The 22,706-nt window shown below is 67.7% G+C and overlaps 1 protein-coding gene across 1 annotated transcript; it reads right to left on the bottom strand.

Annotated features, from left to right (window-relative positions):
• Positions 1–1,349: 1,349 nt before the first annotated feature.
• Positions 1,350–20,865, bottom strand: NPHS1 (NPHS1 adhesion molecule, nephrin; the record flags this gene model as incomplete). The annotated part of the gene is made up of 12 exons (XM_054187802.1): positions 1,350–1,518; positions 2,835–3,100; positions 5,219–5,379; positions 6,094–6,274; positions 8,130–8,251; positions 9,834–9,974; positions 10,856–10,996; positions 12,219–12,391; positions 15,674–15,834; positions 16,698–16,822; positions 18,520–18,658; positions 20,708–20,865. Coding segments are annotated over 12 exons (1,937 nt in total), but the record flags the coding sequence as incomplete, so codon positions are not given.
• Positions 20,866–22,706: the final 1,841 nt, after the last annotated feature.

Here is a 22,706-nt window from a genome sequence, read left to right as displayed (position 1 = left end):
CCCCCCCATATGTTTGGGTGCCCCCCACCCCAAAAAAAACGCACCTCGACGCTCTGGGGGCTGTAGTCGTTGGGGGTCCCCCCCTTGGGGAGGGGGGTGGGGCGCTTTCCCGGAAGTGACGTCGTCGGCAGAGCGCCCCCCAGAGGACGGCGGGGCCCAGCAGCAGGAACCCCCCCAGGGCGCTCAGCCCCCCCACCAGGGGGGGGGACAACGCGAAGCCTGATGGGAGGGAGGGAGGGGGGGGGGTGGTGGGGGACCCAGGCAGCCGGAAACACCCCCCCCCCCCCACAAGGACCCTCCCCCCCACCCATGGCGCCCCCCCCCACCCAAGGACCCCCCCCCGCAACCCACCCCCCCCCCCCCCCCGGGCACCGGGACCGACCTTCGGGGGGCGGGGCCGGCCCCTCCCCATCCGGCGGCGAATCCTGGGGCAGCTCTGGAGGGAAGGAGGCGCCACCTCACTTCCGGTTGGCAGACACCCCCCCCCCCCCCCCCCCTCCACAACCCTTCTTCACTTCCGGCTGCCGCCCACCCACTTCCTGTCCCCCCCGGCGGCGCTCCGGCCGCTCCGGCCACCGTCACTTCCGGGTTGGCTTCTATTTCCGGTCCCCGCTAGGTCACGCTTACCCCCGTTTCCGGCCCACCCCCCTCAACTTCCGGTTCCGCCCGAAGCTACTTCCGGGCTCGACCCCCCTTCCGCCCGCCGGGTGAGAGGTCACACCCCCTCCCCGTCCGCTTCCGGCTCGCCCCACTTCCGGTGCCGCTTCCGCTTCCCCCCTCCCACCCACTTCCGGCCCGCAGACGCGTTTCCGCCCCGCTTCGGACCCGCTTCCGGCCTTACCGGAAGTGACGGCGCTGATGGGCGGCGGCCGCGCTGTCGCCGCGGGCGTTGCGTGCCGTCACCGTGACGTCATAGGGCGTGGCGGGGGCGGAGCCCCCCCAGCGTCAGGGCGTGGCCCGACGCGAGGAGGGCGGTGGGGGGGGGCGGGGGCCCCGGGGCCCCTCGCGCTGTCGGGGGGGGGGGACGGGAGGGGAAGCCGGAAGTGAGGCGTGGCCATACCGGAAATGAGACCGGAAACGGGGTAGGCGTCACCGGCACTTCCGCAAGAAGCCGGGTGGAGAGCCGGAAGTGGGGGTGGGGGTGAAGGGGCGGGGCCGGAAGTAGAGTCGGGTGCCGGAAATGAGGGCGGAGGCGACAGGAAGTGACGCAAGACACCACCCCCCCACCGGAAACGGACCGGAAGTGGAGCCTCGTGGTATTTCCGGGGGGGGATTGAGGACCCCGCGGGGAATTTTGGGGGCTTTTGGGGGGTTTTGGGGGGGTCTGTGGGATTTCGGGGGGGCCCCACGGCGGGGGGGGGAGGGGGTGGGGGGGGGTGTGTGTGGGTCCCCGGCCCCCACTGACCTGACGAGGAAGCTCTGGGGCAGCCCCCCATCGAAGCCGGGGGGTCCAGGCGAGGCTGAGGGAGGTGGGGGTCACCCCCGACACCCGCAGGTTTTGGGGGGGGTCCGGGCGATCTGGGGGGGGGGGGAAGGGGGGGCGGGAAAAGGGTCATGGGGTTGCCCCCCCCCCCAGGCCCCAGGGAGCCCCGTTGCCTCCCCAGTGCCCCCCCAGTGCCCCCCCCAGTGCCCCCCAATCTCCTCCCAGTGCCTCCCAGTACCCCCCAGTGCCCCCCAGTACCCTCCCAGTGTCCCCAATATCCTCCCAGTGCCCTCCCAGTAACCCCCAGTGGCCTCCCAGTGCCCCCAATCTCCTCCCAGTGCCCCCCAGTGCCCTCCCAGTGCCCCCCAACCTCCTCCCAGTGCCCCCCAGTGCCCTCCCAGTGTCCCCAGTATCCTCCCAGTGCCCTCCCAGTGCCCTCCCAGTAACCCCCAGTGCCCCCCAGTGCCCTCCCAGTGCCCCCAGTATGCTCCCAGTGCCCTCCAACCTCCTCCCCAGTGCCCCCCAGTGCCCTCCCAGTGCCCCCAGTATGCTCCCAGTGCCCCCCAATCTTCTCCTAGTGCCCCCCGGTACCCTCCCAGTGCCCCCAATATCCTCCCAGTGCCTCCCAGTACCTTCCCAGTGCCCCCCAATCTCCTCCCAGTGCCCCCCAACCTCCTCCCAGTGCCTCCCAACCTCCTCCCACTGCCTCCCAGTACCCCCCCAGTGCCTCCCAGTACACCCCCAGTGCCCCCCAGTACCCTCCCAGTGTCCCCAGTATCCTCCCAGTGCCCCCCAGTATCCTCCCAGTGCCCCCCAGTGCCCTCCCAGTGCCCCCAGTATGCTCCCAGTGCCCCCCAACCTCCTCCCAGTGCCCCCCCCAGTGCCCCCCCCAGTGCCCCCAGTATGCTCCCAGTGCCCCCCAATCTTCTCCCAGTGCCCCCCAGTACCCTCCCAGTGCCCCCAATATCCTCCCAGTGCCTCCCAGTACCTTCCCAGTGCTCCCCAATCTCCTCCCAGTGCCCCCCAACCTCCTCCCAGTGCCCCCCAGTGCCCTCCTAGTGTCCCCAGTATCCTCCCAGTGCCCTCCCAGTGCCCTCCCAGTAACCCCCAGTGCCCCCCAGTGCCCTCCCAGTGCCCCCAGTATGCTCCCAGTGCCCCCCAACCTCCTCCCAGTGCCCCCCAGTGCCCTCCCAGTGCCCCCAGTATGCTCCCAGTGCCCCCCAGTCTTCTTCCAGTGCCCCCCCAGTACCCTCCCAGTGCCCCCCAGTGCCCTCCCAGTGCCCCCAGTATGCTCCCAGTGTCCCCCAGTGCCCTCCCAGTGCCCCCAGTATGCTCCCAGTGCCCCCCAATCTTCTCCCAGTGCCCCCCAGTAGCCTCCCAGTGCCCCCCAGTAGCCTCCCAGTGCCGGTACCGGCCAGCTGGAGGCGGAGGCGGCGCCGGACGGTGCCCAGGGGGTTCTGGGCGACGCAGACGAAGGTGCCGAGGGTGCGGTTTCGCTCCTGGTCCCCGTCGGGATCCCGGCGCCAATTGCGGTACGGGTGGGGCCGGGGGTTGGGGTACTGGTCCCAGTTGAGGTGGTGGAACTGGTGGCGGAGGCGGGTGCGGTCCAGGGTGACGTTGAGGACGGTGAGGAGGCTGCTGGTCCAGGGCCCCTCGCGCCATTGGTGCTCCTGGAACCTGGGGGGGGCGGGGCGGGAACCGGCACCCGTCCGGTTGACCCCAGTTGGCTCCAGTCGGGCCCAGTTTGGCCCAGTTGGGTCCGGTTGGGGTGGGTTGGGTTGGCCCCGGTGGGGCCCAGTTGGGTCTGGTTGGGCCCAGTTGACCCCAGTTGGGGTCTGGTTGGGCCCAGTTTGGCCCAGTTGGGCCTGGTTTTGGTTGGGCCCAGTTTGTCCCAGTTGGGTCTAGTTTGTCCCAGTTGGGTCTGGTTGGGCCCAGTTTGGCCCAGTTGGGTCTGGTTGGGTCTGGTGTGGTTGGGCCTGGTTGGGCCCAGTTGACCCCAGTTGGGTCTGGTTGGTCCCACTGGGGTCTGGTTGACCCCAGTTGGCCCTGGTTGGTCCCAGTTTGGCCCAGTTGGGTCTGGTTGACCCCAGTTGGGTCTGGTTGACCCCAGTTGGGCCCAGTTGGGTTTGGTTGACCCCCAGTTGCTCCCAGTTGGGTCTGGTTGACCCCAGTTGGCCCTGGTTGGGCCCAGTTTGGCCCAGTTGGGTCTGGTTGACCCCCGGTTGGGCCCAGTTGGGTCTGGTTGACCCCAGTTGGGCCTGGTTGACCCCAGTTGGGTTTGGTTGACCCCCAGTTGCTCCCAGTTGGGTCTGGTTGACCCCAGTTGGTCCCAGTTGGGTCTGGTTGGTCCCAGTTGGGTCTGGTTGACCCCAGTTGGTCCCAGTTGGGTCTGGTTGGTCCCAGTTGGGTCTGGTTGACCCCAGTTGGTCCCAGTTGGGTTTGGTTGACCCCTGGTTGGGCCCAGTTGGGTCTGGTTGACCCCCAGTTGGTCCCAGTTGGGTTTGGTTGACCCCAGTTGGGTTTGGTTGACCCCCGGTTGCTCCCAGTTGGGTCTGGTTGACCCCAGTTGGGCCCAGTTGGGTTTGGTTGACCTCTGGCTGGTCCCAGTTGGGTCTGGTTGACCCCCAGTTGCTCCCAGTTGGGTTTGGTTGACCTCTAATTGGTCCCAGTTGGGTTTGGTTGACCCCAGTTGGTCCCAGTTGGGTTTGGTTGACCCCCAGTTGGTCCCAGTTGGGTTTGGTTGACCCCAGTTGGGTTTGGTTGACCCCCGGTTGCTCCCAGTTGGGTCTGGTTGACCCCAGTTGGGTTTGGTTGACCCCCGGTTGCTCCCAGTTGGGTCTGGTTGACCCCAGTTGGTCCCAGTTGGGTCTGGTTGACCCCAGTTGGGCCCAGTTGGGTCTGGTTGACCCCAGTTGGCCCTGGTTGGGCCCAGTTTGGCCCAGTTGGGTCTGGTTTGGTTGGCCCTGGTTGGGCCCAGTTGGGTCTAGTTTGTCCCAGTTGGGTTTGGTTAACCCCCGGTTGGGCCCAGTTGGGTCTGGTTGGTCCCAGTTGGGTCTGGTTGACCCCAGTTGGTCCCAGTTGGGTTTGGTTGACCCCTGGTTGGTCCCAGTTGGGTCTGGTTGGTCCCAGTTGGGTCTGGTTGACCCCAGTTGGTCCCAGTTGGGTTTGGTTGACCCCTGGTTGGGCCCAGTTGGGTCTGGTTGACCCCCAGTTGGTCCCAGTTGGGTTTGGTTGACCCCCGGTTGGTCCCAGTTGGGTCTGGTTGACCCCCAGTTGCTCCCAGTTGGGTTTGGTTGACCTCCAGTTGGTCCCAGTTGGGTTTGGTTGACCCCTGGTTGGGCCCGGTTGGGTTTGGTTGACCCCCAGTGGCTCCCAGTTGGGTCTGGTTGACCCCAGTTGGGTCTGGTTGACCCCAGTTGGTCCCAGTTGGGTTTGGTTGACCCCTGGTTGGTCCCAGTTGGGTCTGGTTGACCCCAGTTGGTCCCAGTTGGGTTTGGTTGACCCCCGGTTGGTCCCAGTTGGGTTTGGTTGACCCCCAGTTGGTCCCAGTTGGGTTTGGTTGACCCCTGGTTGCTCCCAGTTGGGTTTGGTTGACCCCCGATTGGTCCCAGTTGGGTCTGGTTGACCCCCAGTTGGTCCCAGTTGGGTCTGGTTGACCCCCGGTTGGTCCCAGTTGGGTCTGGTTGACCCCAGTTGGTCCCAGTTGGGTTTGGTTGGCCCCCGATTGGTCCCAGTTGGGTTTGGTTGACCCCCAGTTGCTCCCAGTTGCTCCCAGTTGGGCCCAGTGGGGGTTACCTGGCCTTGTCGGGGGGCAGGGGCTGGCCCTGACGCTCCCAGTGCAGCCGCACCCCCGGCACCCCCCCGGGCGCGGCACCGCAGCTGCGCCGCGTCCGCCCTATCAGGGACCAGCACCGGCACCGGCTCCGCCTCCGGCTCCGCCTCCAGCTCGGGGCCATCTTGGGGGGGGGGGGGGAGGGGGTGGGGCGGGGGGTCAGGGCTGCGATTGGCCCAATGCTCCCCCCCCCCCCCCCCCCCAACAAGGTTGTCATCCCCCACTCTGGGGTGGCCCCTCTCGGGTGCCCCCCCCTTGGGTGCCCCCCCCATCGATGTCCCCCATTGGGTGTCCCCCCCCTCCTTGGATGTCACCCATTGGGTGCCCCCCCCCCCTTGGGTGTCCCCCCCCATCGATGGCCCCATTGGGTGCCACCCCCCATTGGATGCCCCCCCCCTCCTTGGATGTCACCCATTGGGTGACCCCCGCCTTGGGTGTCCCCCCCCATCGATGTCCCCCATTGGGTGCCCCCCCCCCTTGGGTGTCCCCCCCCATTGGGTGCCCCCCCCCCCCATCGATGTCACCCATTGGGTGCTCCCCGCCCGATGTCCCCCATTGGGTGCCCCCCCCCTCCTTGGATGTCACCCATTGGGTGCCCCCCCCCTTGGGTGTCCCCCCCCCATCGATGGCCCCATTGGGTGCCACCCCCCCTTGGGTGCCCCCCCCTCCTTAGATGTCCCCCATTGGGTGCCCCCCCCTTGGGTGCCCCCCCCCATCGATGTCACCCATTGGGTGCCCCCCCCCCCTTTGGGTGTCCCCCTCCCTTGAGTGTCCCCCCATCCCATGTCCCCCATTGGGTGCCCCCCCCATTGGGTGCCCCCCCCCGGCTGACACGCACAGCGGACGACGAGGCGGACGATGGCGCGGGCGGGGGGGGGCACCCCCGTGTCCACCCGACACTCGTAGGTTCCCCCCAGCTCCCGCCGGGCCCCCCCCAGCACCCGCAGCCGCCCCACGGGGAGCCCCCCCTCGGGGCGCAGCTCGGGGGGCAGCTCCTCGGCCTCCGCCCCCTCCTCCGCCTGCGGGGACAGCGGGGGGGGGGGACACCCCACACACACCCCCCCACCCGCCGGGTCACACCGCGGCCCCCCCCCATGGCCCCCCCCCCCCCCCCCCCCCTCCATGACCCCCGTGTCCCCCCCCCATGTCCTGGTGTCCCCCAATGGCCCCAACGTCCCCCCGTGTCCCCCATGACCCCCCTGTCCCCAACGTCCCCAATGTCCCCCATGACCCCCCGTGTCCCCCAACGTCCCCCATGACCCCCCTGTCCCCAATGTCCCCAATGTCCCCATGTCCCCCCATGACCCCCATATCCCCCTGGGTCCCCCAACGTCCCCAATGTCCCCAACGTCCCCCATGACCCCCCTGTCCCCAATGTCCCCAACGTCCCCCCATGTCCCCCATGACCCCCATGTCCCCAATGTCCTCCACGTCCCCAACGTCCCCAAATGTCCCCAACGTCCCCATGTCCCCCCATGTCCCCCCGTGTCCCCAATGTCCCCAACGTCCCCCACGTTGCCATGTCCCCAGCATCCCCCGTGTCCCCCCATGTCCCCAATGTCCCCCCATGTCCCCAAATGTCCCCAATGTCCCCCATGACCCTCATGTCCCCCCGTGTCCCCCATATCCCCAGTGTCCCCCACATCCCCCATGTCCCCAATGTCCCCAATGTCCCCCATGTCCCCAACGTCCCTGGTGTCCCCCCATGTCCCCAATGTCCCCCCATGTCCCCAAATGTCCCCTAGGTCCCCAATGTCCCCCATGACCCTCATGTCCCCAACGTCCCCAATGTCCCCCACGTCCCTGTGTCCCCCCATGTCCCCAACGTCCCTCGTGTCCCCCAACGTCCCCAATGTCCTGGTGTCCCCTCATGTCCCCAGTGTCCCCGTGTCCCCTGTGTCCCCAGTGTCCCTCCCATGTCCCCCATGTCCCCAAATGTCCCCCATGTCCCCAGTGTCCCCCCAAGTCCCCAATGTCCCCCCATGTCCTCCATGTCCCTGTGTCCCCCAACGTCCCCAATGTCCCACATGTCCCCAGTGTCCCCCCATGACCCCCATGTCCCTGTGTCCCTCCTGTCCTGGTGTCCCCCAATGTCCCCAACGTCCCTGGTGTCCCCCATGTCCCCCCCAATGTCTCCCATGTCCCTCATGTCCCCAATGTCCCCCATGTCCCCAATGTCCCCACATGTCCCCTGTGTCCCCCATGACCCCAATGTCCCCCATGTCCCCCCCGTGTCCCTGTGTCCCCCAGTGTCCCCCCCATGTCCCCCATGACCCCAATGTCCCCCGTGTCCCCCCGTGTCCCCAGTGTCCCCGTGTCCCCCAACGTCCCCAACGTCCCTGTGTCCCTCCCATGTCCCCCTGTCCCCCCATGTCCCTGTGCCCCCCATGACCCCCATGTCCCCCATGACCCCAATGTCCCCCATGTCCCCAACATCCCCCGTGTCCCCTGTGTCCCTGTGTCCCCCCCAGTGTCCCCATGTCCCCCCATGTCCCTGTGTCCCCCATGACCCCCATGTCCCCCATGACCCCCCGTGTCCCCCAACGTCCCCAATGTCCGCCACGTCCCCAATGTCCCCAAATGTCCCCAACGTCCCCATGTCCCCCCATGTCCCCCCGTGTCCCCAACGTTGCCATGTCCCCAGCATCCCCCGTGTCCCCGTGTCCCCCCCAGTGTCCCCATGTCCCCCCGTCCCCCCGTGTCCCCGATGTCCCCCATGTCCCCAAATGTCCCCGTGTCCCCCAACGTCCCTGTGTCCCTCCCATGTCCCCCTGTTCCCCCCTGTCCCCGATGTCCCCCATGTCCCCAACATCCCCCGTGTCCCCCCCCGTGCCCCCCGTGTCCCCGTGTCCCCGTGTCCCCGTGTCCCCTCACCAGGCGGCCCCAGCGCAGGCAGCCGGGGGGCAGGGGGCTGCCCCGGGCCTCACACACCAGCTCCGCGCTGTCGCCCTCCGCCACCACCACGGGGTCCCGCGCCCTCACGATGGCCGGGGGGTCTGGGGGGGCAGGGGCGAGGCTGGGGGGCGCTGGGGGGCTAGAGGTGCTATGGGTGCTATGGGTGCTATGGGTGCTATGAGGTGCTATGGGTACTATAGGTGCTATGGGGTGCTATGGGTGCTATGGGTGCTATGAGGTGCTATGGGTACTATAGGTGCTATGGGGTGCTATGAGTGCTATGGGTGCTATGAGGTGCTATGGGTACTATAGGTGCTATGGGGTGCTATGAGTGCTATGGGTGCTATGGGGTGCTAGAGGTGCTATAGGGTGCTATGGGGTACTATAGGTGCTATGGGGTGCTATGGGTGCTATAGGGTGCTATGGGGTACTATAGGTGCTATGGGGTGCTATGGGGTACTATAGGTGCTATGCGGTGCTATGGGGTGCTAGAGGTGCTATGGGGTGCTATGGGTGCTGGGGGGTGCTATGGGGTGCTATAGGAGCTATGAGGTGCTATGGGGTGCTATGGGGTACTATAGGTGCTATGGGGTGCTATGGGTCCTAGGGGGTGCTATGGGTGCTATGGGGTGCTAGAGGTGCTATGGGTGCTGGGGGGTGCTATGGGGTGCCATAGGTGCTATGGGGTGCTATAGGGTGCTAGAGGTTCTATGGGTGCTATGGGGTGCTATGGGGTACTATGGGTGCTATAGGTGCTATGGGGTGCTATGGGTGCTATGGGTGCTATGGGGTGCTATGGGGTGCTATGGGTGCTATGGGGTGCTATGGGGTACTATGGGTGCTATAGGTGCTATGGGGTGCTATGGGTGCTGGGGGGTGCTATGGGGTGCTATGGGGTACTATAGGTGCTATGGGGTGCTATGGGTGCTGGGGGGGGCTATGGGGTGCTAGAGGTGCTATAGGGTGCTATGGGGTACTATGGGTGCCATAGGTGCTATGGGGTGCTATAGGGTGCTATGGGGTACTATGGGTGCTATGGGGTGCTATAGGGTGCTATGAGGTGCTATGGGGTGCTATGGGGTGCTATGGGGTGCTATAGGTGCTATGGGGTGCTATGGGTGCCATAGGTGCTATGGGGTGCTATAGGGTGCTATGAGGTGCTATGGGGTGCTATGGGGTGCTATAGGGTGCTATGGGGTACTATGGGTGCTGTGAGGTGCTATGGGGTGCTATAGGGTGCTAGAGGTGCTATGGGTGCTGGGGGGTGCTATGGGTGCTGGGGGTTGCTATAGGGTGCTATGGGGTGCTATGGGGTGCTATAGGTGCTATGGGGTGCTATGAGTGCCATAGGTGCTATAGGGTGCCATAGGTGCTATGGGGTGCTATGGGGTGCTATAAGTGCTATGGGGTGCTATGGGTGCTATAGGGTGCTATAGGTGCTATGGGGTGCTAGGGGGTACTATAGGTGCTATGGGGTGCTATGGGGTGCCATAGGGTGCCATGGGGCGCTATGGGGCGGGATCTATGGGTCGCCCAGTGGACGCGGAGGTGCAGGCGGGTGCTGGCCGTGCCCTGGGCGTTGTGACACCCCCCCCCCCATAGGGCGCTATAGGGTGCCATGGGGTGCCATGGGGCGCTATGGGGCGCTATGGGGCGGGATGTGTGGGTCGCCGTGGGTCGCACAGTGGACGCGGAGGCGCAGGCGGGTGCTGGCCGTGCCCTCGGCGTTGTGACACTCCACCCCGTAGGTGCCGGCGTCCCCCCGGGTGACGTTGGCGATGGCCAGGGACATCCCCTCCCCCAGCTGGTGGCGGGGGGACCCCTCTGCCGGGGTCAAAGGTCAAAGGTCAAGGGTCAAGGTCAGGGACCCCCCCCCGAGTCGGCTGGGGGGGGGACTCCCAGTGCTCCCAGTAACCCCCTCGCCCCCTCCCAGTGCCTCCCAGTACATCCCAGTGCCTCCCAGTACCCCCCGCTCCCCTCCCAGTGCCTCCCAGTGCCCCCCTAGTGCCCCCAGATCGCCTCCCAGTGCCTCCCAGTACATCCCAGTGCCTCCCAGTGCCCCCCGCTCCCCTCCCAGTGCCTCCCAGTACTCCCAGCCCCCCCTCCCAGCACATCCCAGTGCCTCCCAGTGCCCCCCGCTCCCCTCCCAGTGCCTCCCAGTAAATCTCAGTGCCTCCCAGTACTCCCAGCCCCACCTCCCAGTCCTTCCCAGTGCCTCCCAGTGCCCTCCGCCCCCCTCCCAGTGCCTCCCAGTGCCTCCCAGTGCCCCCCTAGTGTCCCCAGATTGCCTCCCAGTGCCTCCCAGTACATCCCAGTGCCCCCAGCCCCCCCTCCCAGTACATCCCAGTGCCTCCCACTGCCCCCCGCTCCCCTCCCAGTGCCTCCCAGTGCCTCCCAGTGCCTCCCAGTGCCCCCAGCCCCCCCTCCCAGTGCCTCCCAGTGCCTCCCAGTGCCCCCCTAGTGTCCCCAGATCGCCTCCCAGTGCCTCCCAGTACATCCCAGTACATCCCAGTGCCTCCCAGTGCCTCCCAGTGCCCCCAGTCCCCCCTCCCAGTACATCCCAGTGCCTCCCAGTGCCCCCCGCTCCCCTCCCAGTGCCTCCCAGCCCTTCCCAGTGCCTCCCAGTGCCCCCCGCTCCCCTCCCAGTGCCTCCCAGTGCCTCCCAGTGCCCCCAGCCCCCCCTCCCAGTGCCTCCCAGTGCTGACCGGGGCGGAGGGGGCGGCCGCGCAGGCTCCAGACGCAGCTCTCCACGGGGGGATGGGCCACCACGGCCAGGGGCAACTGGGTCCCCTCGTGCTCCCGGGCCACCACCAGCGTCCCCGGCCCCACCCCGAACTGGGGGGGGTCTGGGGAGGGGGGAGCGCTCCCAGTAAACCCCCCCGGCCCCTCCCAGTCCCTCCCAGTAACCCCCACCGGCATCCCGGTAGCCCCCAGTAACCCCGCAGAGCCCTCCCAGTCCCTCCCAGTAACCCCCGGTGGCATCCCAGTATCCCCCAGTAACCCCCAGTGCCCTTCCAGTGCCATCCCAGTCCCTCCCAGTCCCTTCCCAATCCATCCCAGTCCCTCCCAATATGTCCCAGTCCCTCCCAGTCCCGCCCAGTCCCTCCCAATATGTCCCAGTCCCTCCCAGTCCCCTCCCAGTACATCCCAGTCCCTCCCAACCGCCTCCCAGTCCCTCCCAGTATGTCCCAGTCCCTCCCAACTGCTTCCCAGTCCCCTCCCAGTATATCCCAGTGCCCTCCCAGTATGTACCAGTCCCTCCCAACCGCCTCCCAGTCCCTCCCAGTGCCCTCCCAGTATGTCCCAGTCCCTCCCAGTCCCCTTCCAGTCCGTCCCAGTGCCCTCCCAGTATGTACCAGTCCCTCCCAGTCCCCTCCCAGACCATCCCAGTGCCCTCCCAGTATATCCCAGTCCCTCCCAAGTGCCTCCCAGTATGTCCCAGTCCCTCCCAACTGCCTCCCAGTCCCTCCCAGTCCCCTCCCAGTCTATCCCAGTCCCCTCCCAGTATGTCCCAGTGCCCTCCCAGTCCCTCCCACTGCCCTCCCAGTATGCCCCAGTCCCTCCCAGTCCCCTCCCAGTCCCCCCCCAGTATGTCCCAGTGCCCTCCCAGTCCCTCCCAGTCCCCTCCCAGTCTGTCCCAGTGCCCTCCCAGTCCCTCCCAGTCCCCTCCCAGTACGTCCCAGTCCCTCCCAGTCCCCTCCCAGTCCCTCCCAGTCCCCTCCCAGTCCATCCCAGTCCCCTCCCAGTATGTCCCAGTGCCCTCCCAGTCCCTCCCAGTGCCCTCCCAGTACGTCCCAGTCCCTCCCAGTCACCTCCCAGTCCCTCCCAGTCCCATCCCAGTCTATCCCAGTCCCCTCCCAGTATGTCCCAGTGCCCTCCCAGTCCCTCCCAGTCCCCTCCCAGTCCCTCCCAGTGCCCTCCCAGTACGTCCCAGTCCCTCCCAGTCCCCTCCCAGTCCCTCCCAGTGCCCTCCCAGTACGTCCCAGTCCCTCCCAGTCCCTCCCAGTGCCCTCCCAGTGCCCTCCCAGTCCCTCCCAGTCCGTCCCAGTGCTCCCAGTGGGGACTCACGGCGCACGAGCAGGACGTGGGCGGCGCTGACGGTCACCCCCAGGGCGGGGCTGGTGGCCTGGCAGGTGACGCGCTGGCCCTGGTCCCCCACGGCCACCAGTAGCCGCAGGCGGGAGCCGGCCGTCACCCCCCCGAAGGCCCCCGGGGCCAGCGGCAACGACTCCCCCTCCAGCCTGGGGACACGGGGACACCGCGGGGTCACGGGGACGGGGGGGACACGGGGACGGGGGGGGGGACAGGGGGGACGTTGGGGACACGGGGACACCGCGGGGTCACGGGGACGGGGGGGACAGGGGGGACGTTGGGGACACAGGGACGGGGGGGGGACAGGGAGGATGTTGGGGACAGGGGGGACATTGGGGTCACGGGGACACCGCGGGGACATTGGGGACAGGGGGGACGTTGGGGACACGGGGACATTGGGGACATGGGGACACCGCAGGGTCACGGGGATGGGGGGGGACGTTGGGGACACGGGGACATTGGGGACATGGGGACACCGCGGGGACATTGGGGACAGGGGGGACGTTGGGGACACGGGGACATTGGGGACATGGGGATGGGGGGCACAGGGGGGACATTGGGGACACGGGGACATTGGGGACATGGGGACACCGTGGGGTCATGGGGACATTGGGGACACGGGGACAGGGGGGACATTGGGGACACAGGGACAGGGGGGGACAGGGGGGACACTGGGGTCACGGGGATGGGGGGACGTTGGGGACATTGGGGACACGGGGACATTGGGGACACGGGGACACCGCGGGGTCATGGGGACGTTGGGGACAGGGGGGACGTTGGGATGTGGGGGGACATTTGGGGACAGGGGGGACGGGGAATGTTGGGGACATGGGGGACGGGGGGACGTTGAGATACGGGGGGACATTGGGGACATGGGGGACATTGGGATGTGGGGGGACATTGGGGACATGGGGACATAGGGGACATGGGGGGATGTTGGGGACATTGGGATATGGGGGACATCAGGGACATTTGGGGACAGGGGGGACACGGGGACATTGGGATGTGGGGGGACATGGGGGACATTGGGGACATGGGGGACATTGGGATGTGGGGGGGACGGGGGGACATTGGGGACATTTGGGGACATTGGGGACAGGGGGGACATTGGGGACATTTGGGGACATTTGGGGACATTGGGGACAGGGGAGACATTGGGGACATTTGGGGACATGGGGGACATTGGGATGTGGGGGGGATGGGGGGACATTGGGGACATTTGGGGACATTTGGGGACATGGGGGACATTGGGGACATTGGGGACAGGGGGGACATTTGGGGACATTTAGGGACATTGGGGACATTGGGGACATTGGGGACATGGGGGACATGGGGGACATTTGGGGACATTTGGGGACATGGGGGACAGGGGGGACAGGGGGGACATTTGGGGACATTGGGGCCATTGGGGGCCATTGGGGACATTGGGGACATTTGGGGACATTGGGGACAGGGGGGACATTGGGGACATTTGGGGACATTTGGGGACATTGGGGACATTGGGGACAGGGGGGACATTGGGGACATTTGGGGACATTGGGGACATGGGGGACATTGGGATGTGGGGGGGACGGGGGGACATTGGGGACATTTGGGGACATTTGGGGACATTGGGGACATTGGGGACAGGGGGGACATTTGGGGACATTTGGGGACATTTAGGGACATTGGGGACATTGGGGACATGGGGGACATTGGGGACATTTGGGGACATTTGGGGACATTTGGGGACATGGGGGACAGGGGGGACAGGGGGGACATTTGGGGACATTGGGGCCATTGGGGGCCATTGGGGACATTGGGGACATTTGGGGACATTGGGGACAGGGGGGACATTGGGGACATTTGGGGACATTTGGGGACATGGGGGACATTGGGGACATGGGGGACGGGGGGACATTTGGGGACATTGGGGACATGGGGGACATTGGGATGTGGGGGGGACATGGGGGACATGGGGGACATTTGGGGACATTGGGGACATTGGGGACAGGGGGGACATTGGGGACATTTGGGGACATTGGGGACATGGGGGGACATTGGGGACATGGGGGACATGGGGGGACATTTGGGGACATTGGGGACATTGGGGACGTGGAGGACATGGGGGACATTGGGATGTGAGGGGCCATTGGGGCCATTTGTGGCCATTTGTGGCCATTTGTGGCCGGGGGGGAGGTGACGGGGGGGGTGGGGGGAGGGGACAGGGAGGGGACAGGGAGGTGACGGGGGGGAGGGGACGCACGGGTGGCCTTGGCGGTGCCAGCGCAGGGCGGGGGCGGGGTGGGCGCTGCCGGCCAGGCAAGTGAGGAGCAAGGTTTGGCCGGGTCGCACCTCGCCGGGGGCCACCGTGATGGCCACCGCCAGCGGGGGGACTGGGGCCACCCAGAGGGGACAGACGGGTCACCACGGGGTGGGGGGGGGGGGTGGGGGTGGCTGGGATGGCGTGGCCACCACAGGGCCACCGGCACCCAAGGCCACCCCGTGGCCACCCAAGGCCACCATCTCCCCCCGGCCACCCCACGGCCACCATCACTCCGTGGCCACCCAAGATCTCCCCATGGCCACCATCACCCAAGGCCACCCCGTGGCCACCCAAGACCACCCCGTGGCCACCATCACCCAAAGCCACCCTGTGGCCACCCTGTGGCCACCATCACCCAAGGCCACCCTGTGGCCACCCAAGACCACCCTGTGGCCACCATCACCCAAGGCCACCCCATGGTCATCCCGTGGCCACCCCATGGCCACCATCACCCAAGACCACCCAAGGCCACCATAACCCAAGGCCACCCAAGGCCACCCCATGGCCACCCAAGACCACCCTGTGGCCACCACCACCCAAGGCCACCCAAGACCACCCCATGGCCACCATCATCCAAGGCCACCCAAGGCCACCACATGGCCACCCAAGACCACCCCGTGGCCACCATCACCCAAGGCCACCCAAGGCCATCCCATGGCCACCCAAGACCACCCCATGGCCACTGTCGCCCAAGACCACCCTGTGGCCACCATCACCCAAGGCCACCCTGTGGCCACCCAAGACCACCCTGTGGCCACCATCACCCAAGGCCACCCCATGGTCACCATCTCCCCATGGCCACCTGATGGCCACCCAAGACCACCCCATGGCCACCATCACCCAAGGCCACCCCGTGGCCACCCAAGACCACCCTGTGGCCACCATCACCCAAGGCCACCCAAGGCCACCATAACCCAAGGCCACCCAAGGCCACCCCGTGGCCACCCAAGACCACCCTGTGGCCACCATCACCCAAGGCCACCCCATGGTCATCCCGTGGCCACCCCATGGCCACCATCACCCAAGGCCAACCCGTGGCCACCCAAGACAACCCCGTGGCCACCGTCACCCACGGCCCCCCGCGCCCCCCCCCCCCCCCCCCCCCCCGCGGTGGCCCGTGGCTCACAGAGGACGCGCAGGCGGGTGTGGGCGCTGAGGGGGGGGGTCCCCGCTGGCCTCGCAGCGGTAGGTGGCCCCGTTGTCACTGGGGGCCACCGTCACCAGCAGCTCCCGGGTCACCACCGACCCCCCCGACGTCTGCGGCCCCTCCTTCAGCGGCCGCCCGTCCTGGGGGGCACCAGTACAGCCCAGTACAGCCCAGTACACACCAGTACAGCCCAGTCCCTCCCAGTACAGCCCAGTACACACCAGTACAGCCCAGTCCCTCCCAGTACAGCCCAGTACACACCAGTATAGCCCAGTACACACCAGTACAGCCCAGTCCCCTCCTAGTCCCCTCCCAGTATAGCCCAGTCCCTCCCAGTATAGCCCAGTACACACCAGTACAGCCCAGTCCCCTCCTAGTCCCCTCCCAGTATAGCCCAGTCCCTCCCAGTATAGCCCAGTACACACCAGTACAGCCCAGTCCCCTCCCAGTCCCCTCCCAGTATAGCCCAGTCCCTCCCAGTATAGCCCAGTACACACCAGTAGCCTCCCAGTCCCCTCCCAGTATAGCCCAGTCCCTCCCAGTATATCCCAGTCCCTCCCAGTCCCATCCCAGTCCCTCCCAGTATAGCCCAGTTCCCTCCCAGTGCCCCCCAGTCGCATCCCAGTCCCTCCCAGTCCCTCCCAGTATATCCCAGTACCCTCCCAGTCCCTCCCAGTATAGCCCAGTTCCCTCCCAGTGCCCCCCAGTCCCATCCCAGTCCCTCCCAGTCCCTCCCAGTATATCCCAGTCCCTCCCAGTCCCATCCCAGTCCCTCCCAGTATAGCCCAGTTCCCTCCCAGTGCCCCCCAGTCGCATCCCAGTCCCTCCCAGTCCCTCCCAGTATACCCCAGTACCCTCCCAGTCCCTCCCAGTATAGCCCAGTTCCCTCCCAGTCCCTCCCAGTCCCATCCCAGTCCCTCCCACTATATCCCAGTCCCTCCCAGTGCCCCCCAGTCCCTCCCAGTACATCCCAGTCCCTGGGTCCCCCGGGGGGGGGTGTTACCTTGCTCCAGAGGAGGCGGGGGGGCGGGTGCCCCCCCCGCGCGTGGCAGCCCAGGCGCACGCGCGCCCCCACGCGGAAGGTGGCGTTGGGGGGCGGGGCCTCCAGCCAGAGCGCCTGGGGGGGGTCTGCGGGAGGAGGGGGCGTGGTCAGGGGCGGGGCTAAAGGCAGGACACGCCCCCTCCCGGCCCAGGACACGCCCCCTGGGAGAGGGACAGTGCAGCGTCCCAGGGCTCCCAGTGCATCCCAGTACATCCCAGTACATCCCAGTGCTCCCAGTGCCACATCCCAGTGCTCCCAGTACATCCCAGTACATCCCAGTGCTCCCAGTGCCACATCCCAGTGCTCCCAGTCCCTCCCAGTGCAGCATCCCAGTGCCCCCAGTGCCACGTCCCAGTGCTCCCAGTCCCTCCCAGTCCCCTCCCAGTGGCCCCCCATCCCCTCCCGGTCCCCTCCCAGTCCCATCCAGTCCCCTGCCAGTCTATCCTAGCCCCTCCCAGTGCCCCACCCAGTCTATCCCAGTCCCCTCCCAGTGCCTCCCAGTCCCCTCCCAGTCCCTCCCAGTGCCCTCCCAGCCCCTCCCAGTGACCCTCCCAGTGTATCCCAGTCCCTCCCAGTGCCCTCCCAGTCTATCCCAGCCCCTCCCAGTCCCTCCCAGTCCCCTCCCACTCTATCCCAGTCCCTCCCAGTCCGTCCCAGTCCCTCCCAGTCCGTCCCATTCTCCTCCCAGTCCCTCCCAGTCCGGCCCAGCCCCTCCCAGTCACCTCCCAGCCCCTCCCAGTCCCTCCCAGTCCCCTCCCAGTGCCCCTCCATCCCCTCCCGGTCCCCTCCCAGTCCCTCCCAGACTATCCCAGTCCCTTCCCAGTCCCTCCCAGTCCATCCCAGTCCCTCCCATTTTCCTCCCAGTCCCTCCCAGTCCCCTCCCAGTCCATCCCAGTCCCTCCCAGTCCCTTCCATTCTCTCCCATTCTCCTCCCAGTGCCCTCCCAATCCCTCCCAGCCCCTCCCAGTCTGTCCCAGCCCCTCCCAGTCCCTCCCAGTCCCTTCCATTCCCTCCCAGTCCCCTCCCAGTCCCTCACAGACTATCCCAGTCCCTTCCCAGTCTCTCCCAGTCTCTCCCAGTGCCCTCCCAGTCCCTCCCATTTTCCTCCCAGTCCCTCCCAGTCCCTCCCAGCCCCTCCCAGTCCCCTCCCAGTGCCCCTCCATCCCCTCCCGGTCCCCTCCCAGTCCCTCACAGACTATCCCAGTCCCTTCCCAGTCTCTCCCAGTCCCTCCCATTTTCCTCCCAGTCCCTCCCAGCCCCTCCCAGTCCCCTCCCAGTCCCTTCCATTCCCCTCCCAGTCCCTTCCATTCCCTCCCAGTCCCTCCCAGCCCCCTCCCAGTCTATCCCAGTCCCCTCCCATTCTCCTCCCAGTCCCCTCCCAGTCTGTCCGAGTCCCCTCCCAGTCCCTTCCATTCCCTCCCAGTCCCCTCCCATTCTCCTCCCAGTCCCTCCCAGTCCCTCCCAGTCCCCTCCCATTCTCCTCCCAGTCCCTCCCAGTCCCCTCCCAGTCTGTCACAGTCCCCTCCCAGTCCCTTCCATTCCCTCCCATTTTCCTCCCAGTCCCTCCCAGCCCCTCCCATTCTCCTCCCAGTCCCTCCCAGTCTCTCCCAGTCCATCCCAGTCCCTCCCATTTTCCTCCCAGTCCCCTCCCAGTCCATCCCAGTCCCTTCCATCCCCTCCCAGTCCCTTCCATTCCCTCCCATTCTCCTCCCAGTCCCTCCCAGTCCCTTCCATCCCCTCCCAGTCCCTCCCAGTGCCTCCCAGTGCCCCCCAGTGCCCTCACGGCTGACGCTGAGGATGACGCTGGCGCTGCGCGCGCCCAGCCCGGGGGTGGCGGCCTCGCACACCAGGGCCCGCCCGTGGTCCTCGCGCCGCCCCGTCAGCGTGACGTTGGACACCGTCACCGTGCCCCGCCCCTCCGCCTGCGGCGTCACTTCCGGTCACCGCCCCCCACCCCCCCCACCTCCCCCCGGGGACATACCCCCCCCCACCCAAGGGACCCCCCCCACCAGGGGACACCCCCCCACCCATGGGCGCCCCCCCCCGGGACATACCCCCCCCCCCAACCCCCCCCAAACCCCCCACCCAAGGGGACCCCCCCCCCCCCCATGGACCCCCCCCATGGGACCCCTCCCACCAGGGGACACCGCCCCCACCCATGGCCCCCACCCAACCATGGGACACCCCCCCCCCATGGGACACCTCCCCCCTCCCTCCATGGAACCCCCCCCCAACCCAAGGGACCCCCCCCACCCATGGGACCCCCCCCCACCAAAGGGAGACACCCCCCCCCCCCCATGGCTCGCCCCCCCCCCGTGACCCCCCTCCAAGGGACCCCCCACCATCAGACCCCCCAACCCCCCACCCCCCATCGGATTCCCCCCCCCCCATGACCCCCCTCCAAGGGACCCCTCCCCATGGAACCCCCCCACCCAAGCGACCCCCCCCCACCGGACCCCCCCTCCCCCATCCCCCCGCCCCCTCCCACCCAAGGGACCCCCCCCTCCGTGGAACCCCCCCCATGGAACCCCCCCCCCCCACCCAAGGGACTCCCCCCCAACATGATCCCCCCCAAGCGACCCCCCCCCGCCATTGGACCCCTCCTCCCCCAAGCCCCCCCACCCAAGGGACCCCCCCCTCCGTGGAACCCCCCCATGGAACTCCCCCCCATGGAATCCCCCCCCCATCGGACCCCCCCCTCCCCCAAGCCCCCCACCCCCCCCACCCAAGGGACCCCCCCTCCATGACCCCCCTCCCCCAACCCCCCACCCCCCCCCCAACCCATGGAACCCCCCACCCAAGGGACCCCCCCCATGACCCCCCCCACGCGAACCCCCCCCATGGAATCCCCCCCCCAAGGGACTCCCCCCCACATGATCCCCCCCAAGCGGGCCCCCCCCCCCATCGGACCCCCCCCCTCCCCCAACCCCCCACCCCCCCCAACCCATGGAACCCCCCACCCAAGGGACCCCCCCCAAGCGACCCCCCCCCGCCATTGGACCCCTCCTCCCCCAAGCCCCCCCCACCCAAGGGACCCCCCCCTCCGTGGAACCCCCCCATGGAATCCCCCCCATGGAATCCCCCCCCCCCCATCGGACCCCCCCCCCCCCAAGCCTCCCACCCCCCCCCACCGGAGCCCCCTCCCCCAAGCCCCCCCACCGCCCCCCACCCAAGGGACCCCCCCTCCATGACCCCCCTCCCCCAACCCCCCACCCCCCCCCAACCCATGGAACCCCCCCACCCAAGGGACCCCCCCCATGACCCCCCCCAAGCGAACCCCCCCCATCGGACCCCCCTCCCCCGACCCCCCGCCCCCTCTCACCCATGACCCCCCCCACCCAAGGGACCCCCCCTCCATGGAACCCCCCCCATGGAACCCCCCCCTCCATGGGACCCCCCCCATGGAACCCCCCCCACCCAAGGGACTCCCCCCCAACATGATCCCCCCCAAGCGACCCCCCCCCGCCATTGGACCCCTCCTCCCCCAAGCCCCCCCACCCAAGGGACCCCCCCTCCGTGGAACCCCCCCATGGAACTCCCCCCCATGGAATCCCCCCCCATCGGACCCCCCCTCCCCCAAGCCCCCCCACCCCCCCCCACCGGAGCCCCCTCCCCCAAGCCCCCCCACCCCCCCCCACCCAAGGGACCCCCCCCCCGCCATTGGACCCCTCCTCCCCCAAGCCCCCCCACCCAAGGGACCCCCCCTCCGTGGAACCCCCCCATGGAACCCCCCCCCATGGAATCCCCCCCCCCATCGGACCCCCCCCTCCCCCACCGGAACCCCCTCCCCCAAGCCCCCCCACCCCCCCCACCGGAGCCCCCTCCCCCAAGCCCCCCCACCCCCCCCCACCCAAGGGACCCCCCCCCATGACCCCCCTCCCCCAACCCCCCACCCCCCCCCAACCCATGGAACCCCCCCCACCCAAGGGACCCCCCCCCCCATGACCCCCCCCGGGTGCCCCCCCGCGGACCTGGGTGCGGGCGCCGTCGGGGGCCCGCAGCTCCCTGCCCCCCAGCCACCAGCGCAGCCGCGCCGGGGGGTTGCTGGGGCCGCTGCTGCAGCTCAGCGACAACGAGGCGTTCTCGGGCACCGCCCCCCCGCCCGCGATCCGCACCTCGGCAGGGCCGTCTGCGGGACACCAGTACGGACCAGTACGGACCAGTACGGACCAGTACGGACCAGTACGGACCAGTGACACCAGTACGGACCAGTACGGACCAGTACGGACCAGTGACACCTCGGCCGGGCCGTCTGCGGGACACCAGCACGGACCAGTACGGACCAGTACGGACCAGTACAGACCAGTGACACCAGTACGGACCAGTACGGACCAGTACGGACCAGTACGGACCAGTGACACCTCGGCAGGGCCGTCTGCGGGACACCAGTACGGACCAGTACGGACCAGTACGGACCAGTACGGACCAGTGACACCAGTACGGACCAGTACGGACCAGTACGGACCAGTGACACCTCGGCCGGGCCGTCTGCGGGACACCAGCACGGACCAGTACGGACCAGTACGGACCAGTACAGACCAGTGACACCAGTACGGACCAGTACGGACCAGTACGGACCAGTACGGACCAGTGACACCTCGGCAGGGCCGTCTGCGGGACACCAGTACGGACCAGTACGGACCAGTACGGACCAGTACGGACCAGTACGGACCAGTGACACCAGTACGGACCAGTACGGACCAGTACGGACCAGTGACACCTCGGCCGGGCCGTCTGCGGGACACCAGCACGGACCAGTACGGACCAGTACGGACCAGTACAGACCAGTGACACCAGTACGGACCAGTACGGACCAGTACGGACCAGTACGGACCAGTGACACCTCGGCAGGGCCGTCTGCGGGACACCAGTACGGACCAGTACGGACCAGTACGGACCAGTGACACCAGTACGGACCAGTACGGACCAGTACGGACCAGTACGGACCAGTGACACCTCGGCAGGGCCGTCTGCGGGACACCAGTACGGACCAGTACGGACCAGTACGGACCAGTGACACCAGTACAGACCAGTACGGACCAGTACGGACCAGTACGGACCAGTGACACCAGTACGGACCAGTACGGACCAGTACGGACCAGTACAGACCAGTGACACCAGTACGGACCAGTACGGACCAGTACGGACCAGTGACACCAGTACGGACCAGTGACACCAGTACAGACCAGTGACACCTCGGCAGGGCCGTCTGCGGGACACCAGGGACACCAGTACGGACCAGTACGGACCAGTACGGACCAGTGACACCTCGGCAGGGCCGTCTGCGGGACACCAGTACGGACCAGTACGGACCAGTACGGACCAGTACGGACCAGTGACACCAGTACGGACCAGTGACACCTCGGCCGGGCCGTCTGCGGGACACCAGTGACACCAGTACGGACCAGTACGGACCAGTGACACCAGTGACACCTCGGCAGGGCCGTCTGCGGGACACCAGGGACACCAGTACGGACCAGTACGGACCAGTACGGACCAGTGACACCAGTACAGACCAGTGACACCTCGGCAGGGCCGTCTGCGGGACACCAGGGACACCAGTACGGACCAGTACGGACCAGTACGGACCAGTGACACCAGTACGGACCAGTGACACCTCGGGCGGGCCGTCTGCGGGACACCAGTACGGACCAGTACGGACCAGTACGGACCAGTGACACCAGTAACGGACCAGTACGGACCAGTACGGACCAGTACGGACCAGTGACACCTCGGCCAGGCCGTCTGCGGGACACCAGTACGGACCAGTACGGACCAGTACGGACCAGTGACACCAGTACGGACCAGTACAGACCAGTACGGACCAGTGACACCTCGGCCAGGCCGTCTGCGGGACACCAGTACGGACCAGTACGGACCAGTACGGACCAGTGACACCAGTACAGACCAGTGACACCAGTACGGACCAGTGACACCTCGGCCGGGCCGTCTGCAGGACACGGGGACACC

The sequence above is a fragment of the Rissa tridactyla genome, unplaced genomic scaffold (assembly GCF_028500815.1).
Source record: "Rissa tridactyla isolate bRisTri1 unplaced genomic scaffold, bRisTri1.patW.cur.20221130 scaffold_751, whole genome shotgun sequence".
NCBI lineage: Eukaryota > Metazoa > Chordata > Aves > Charadriiformes > Laridae > Rissa > Rissa tridactyla.
This window is presented reverse-complemented; position numbering and strand designations above follow the sequence as displayed.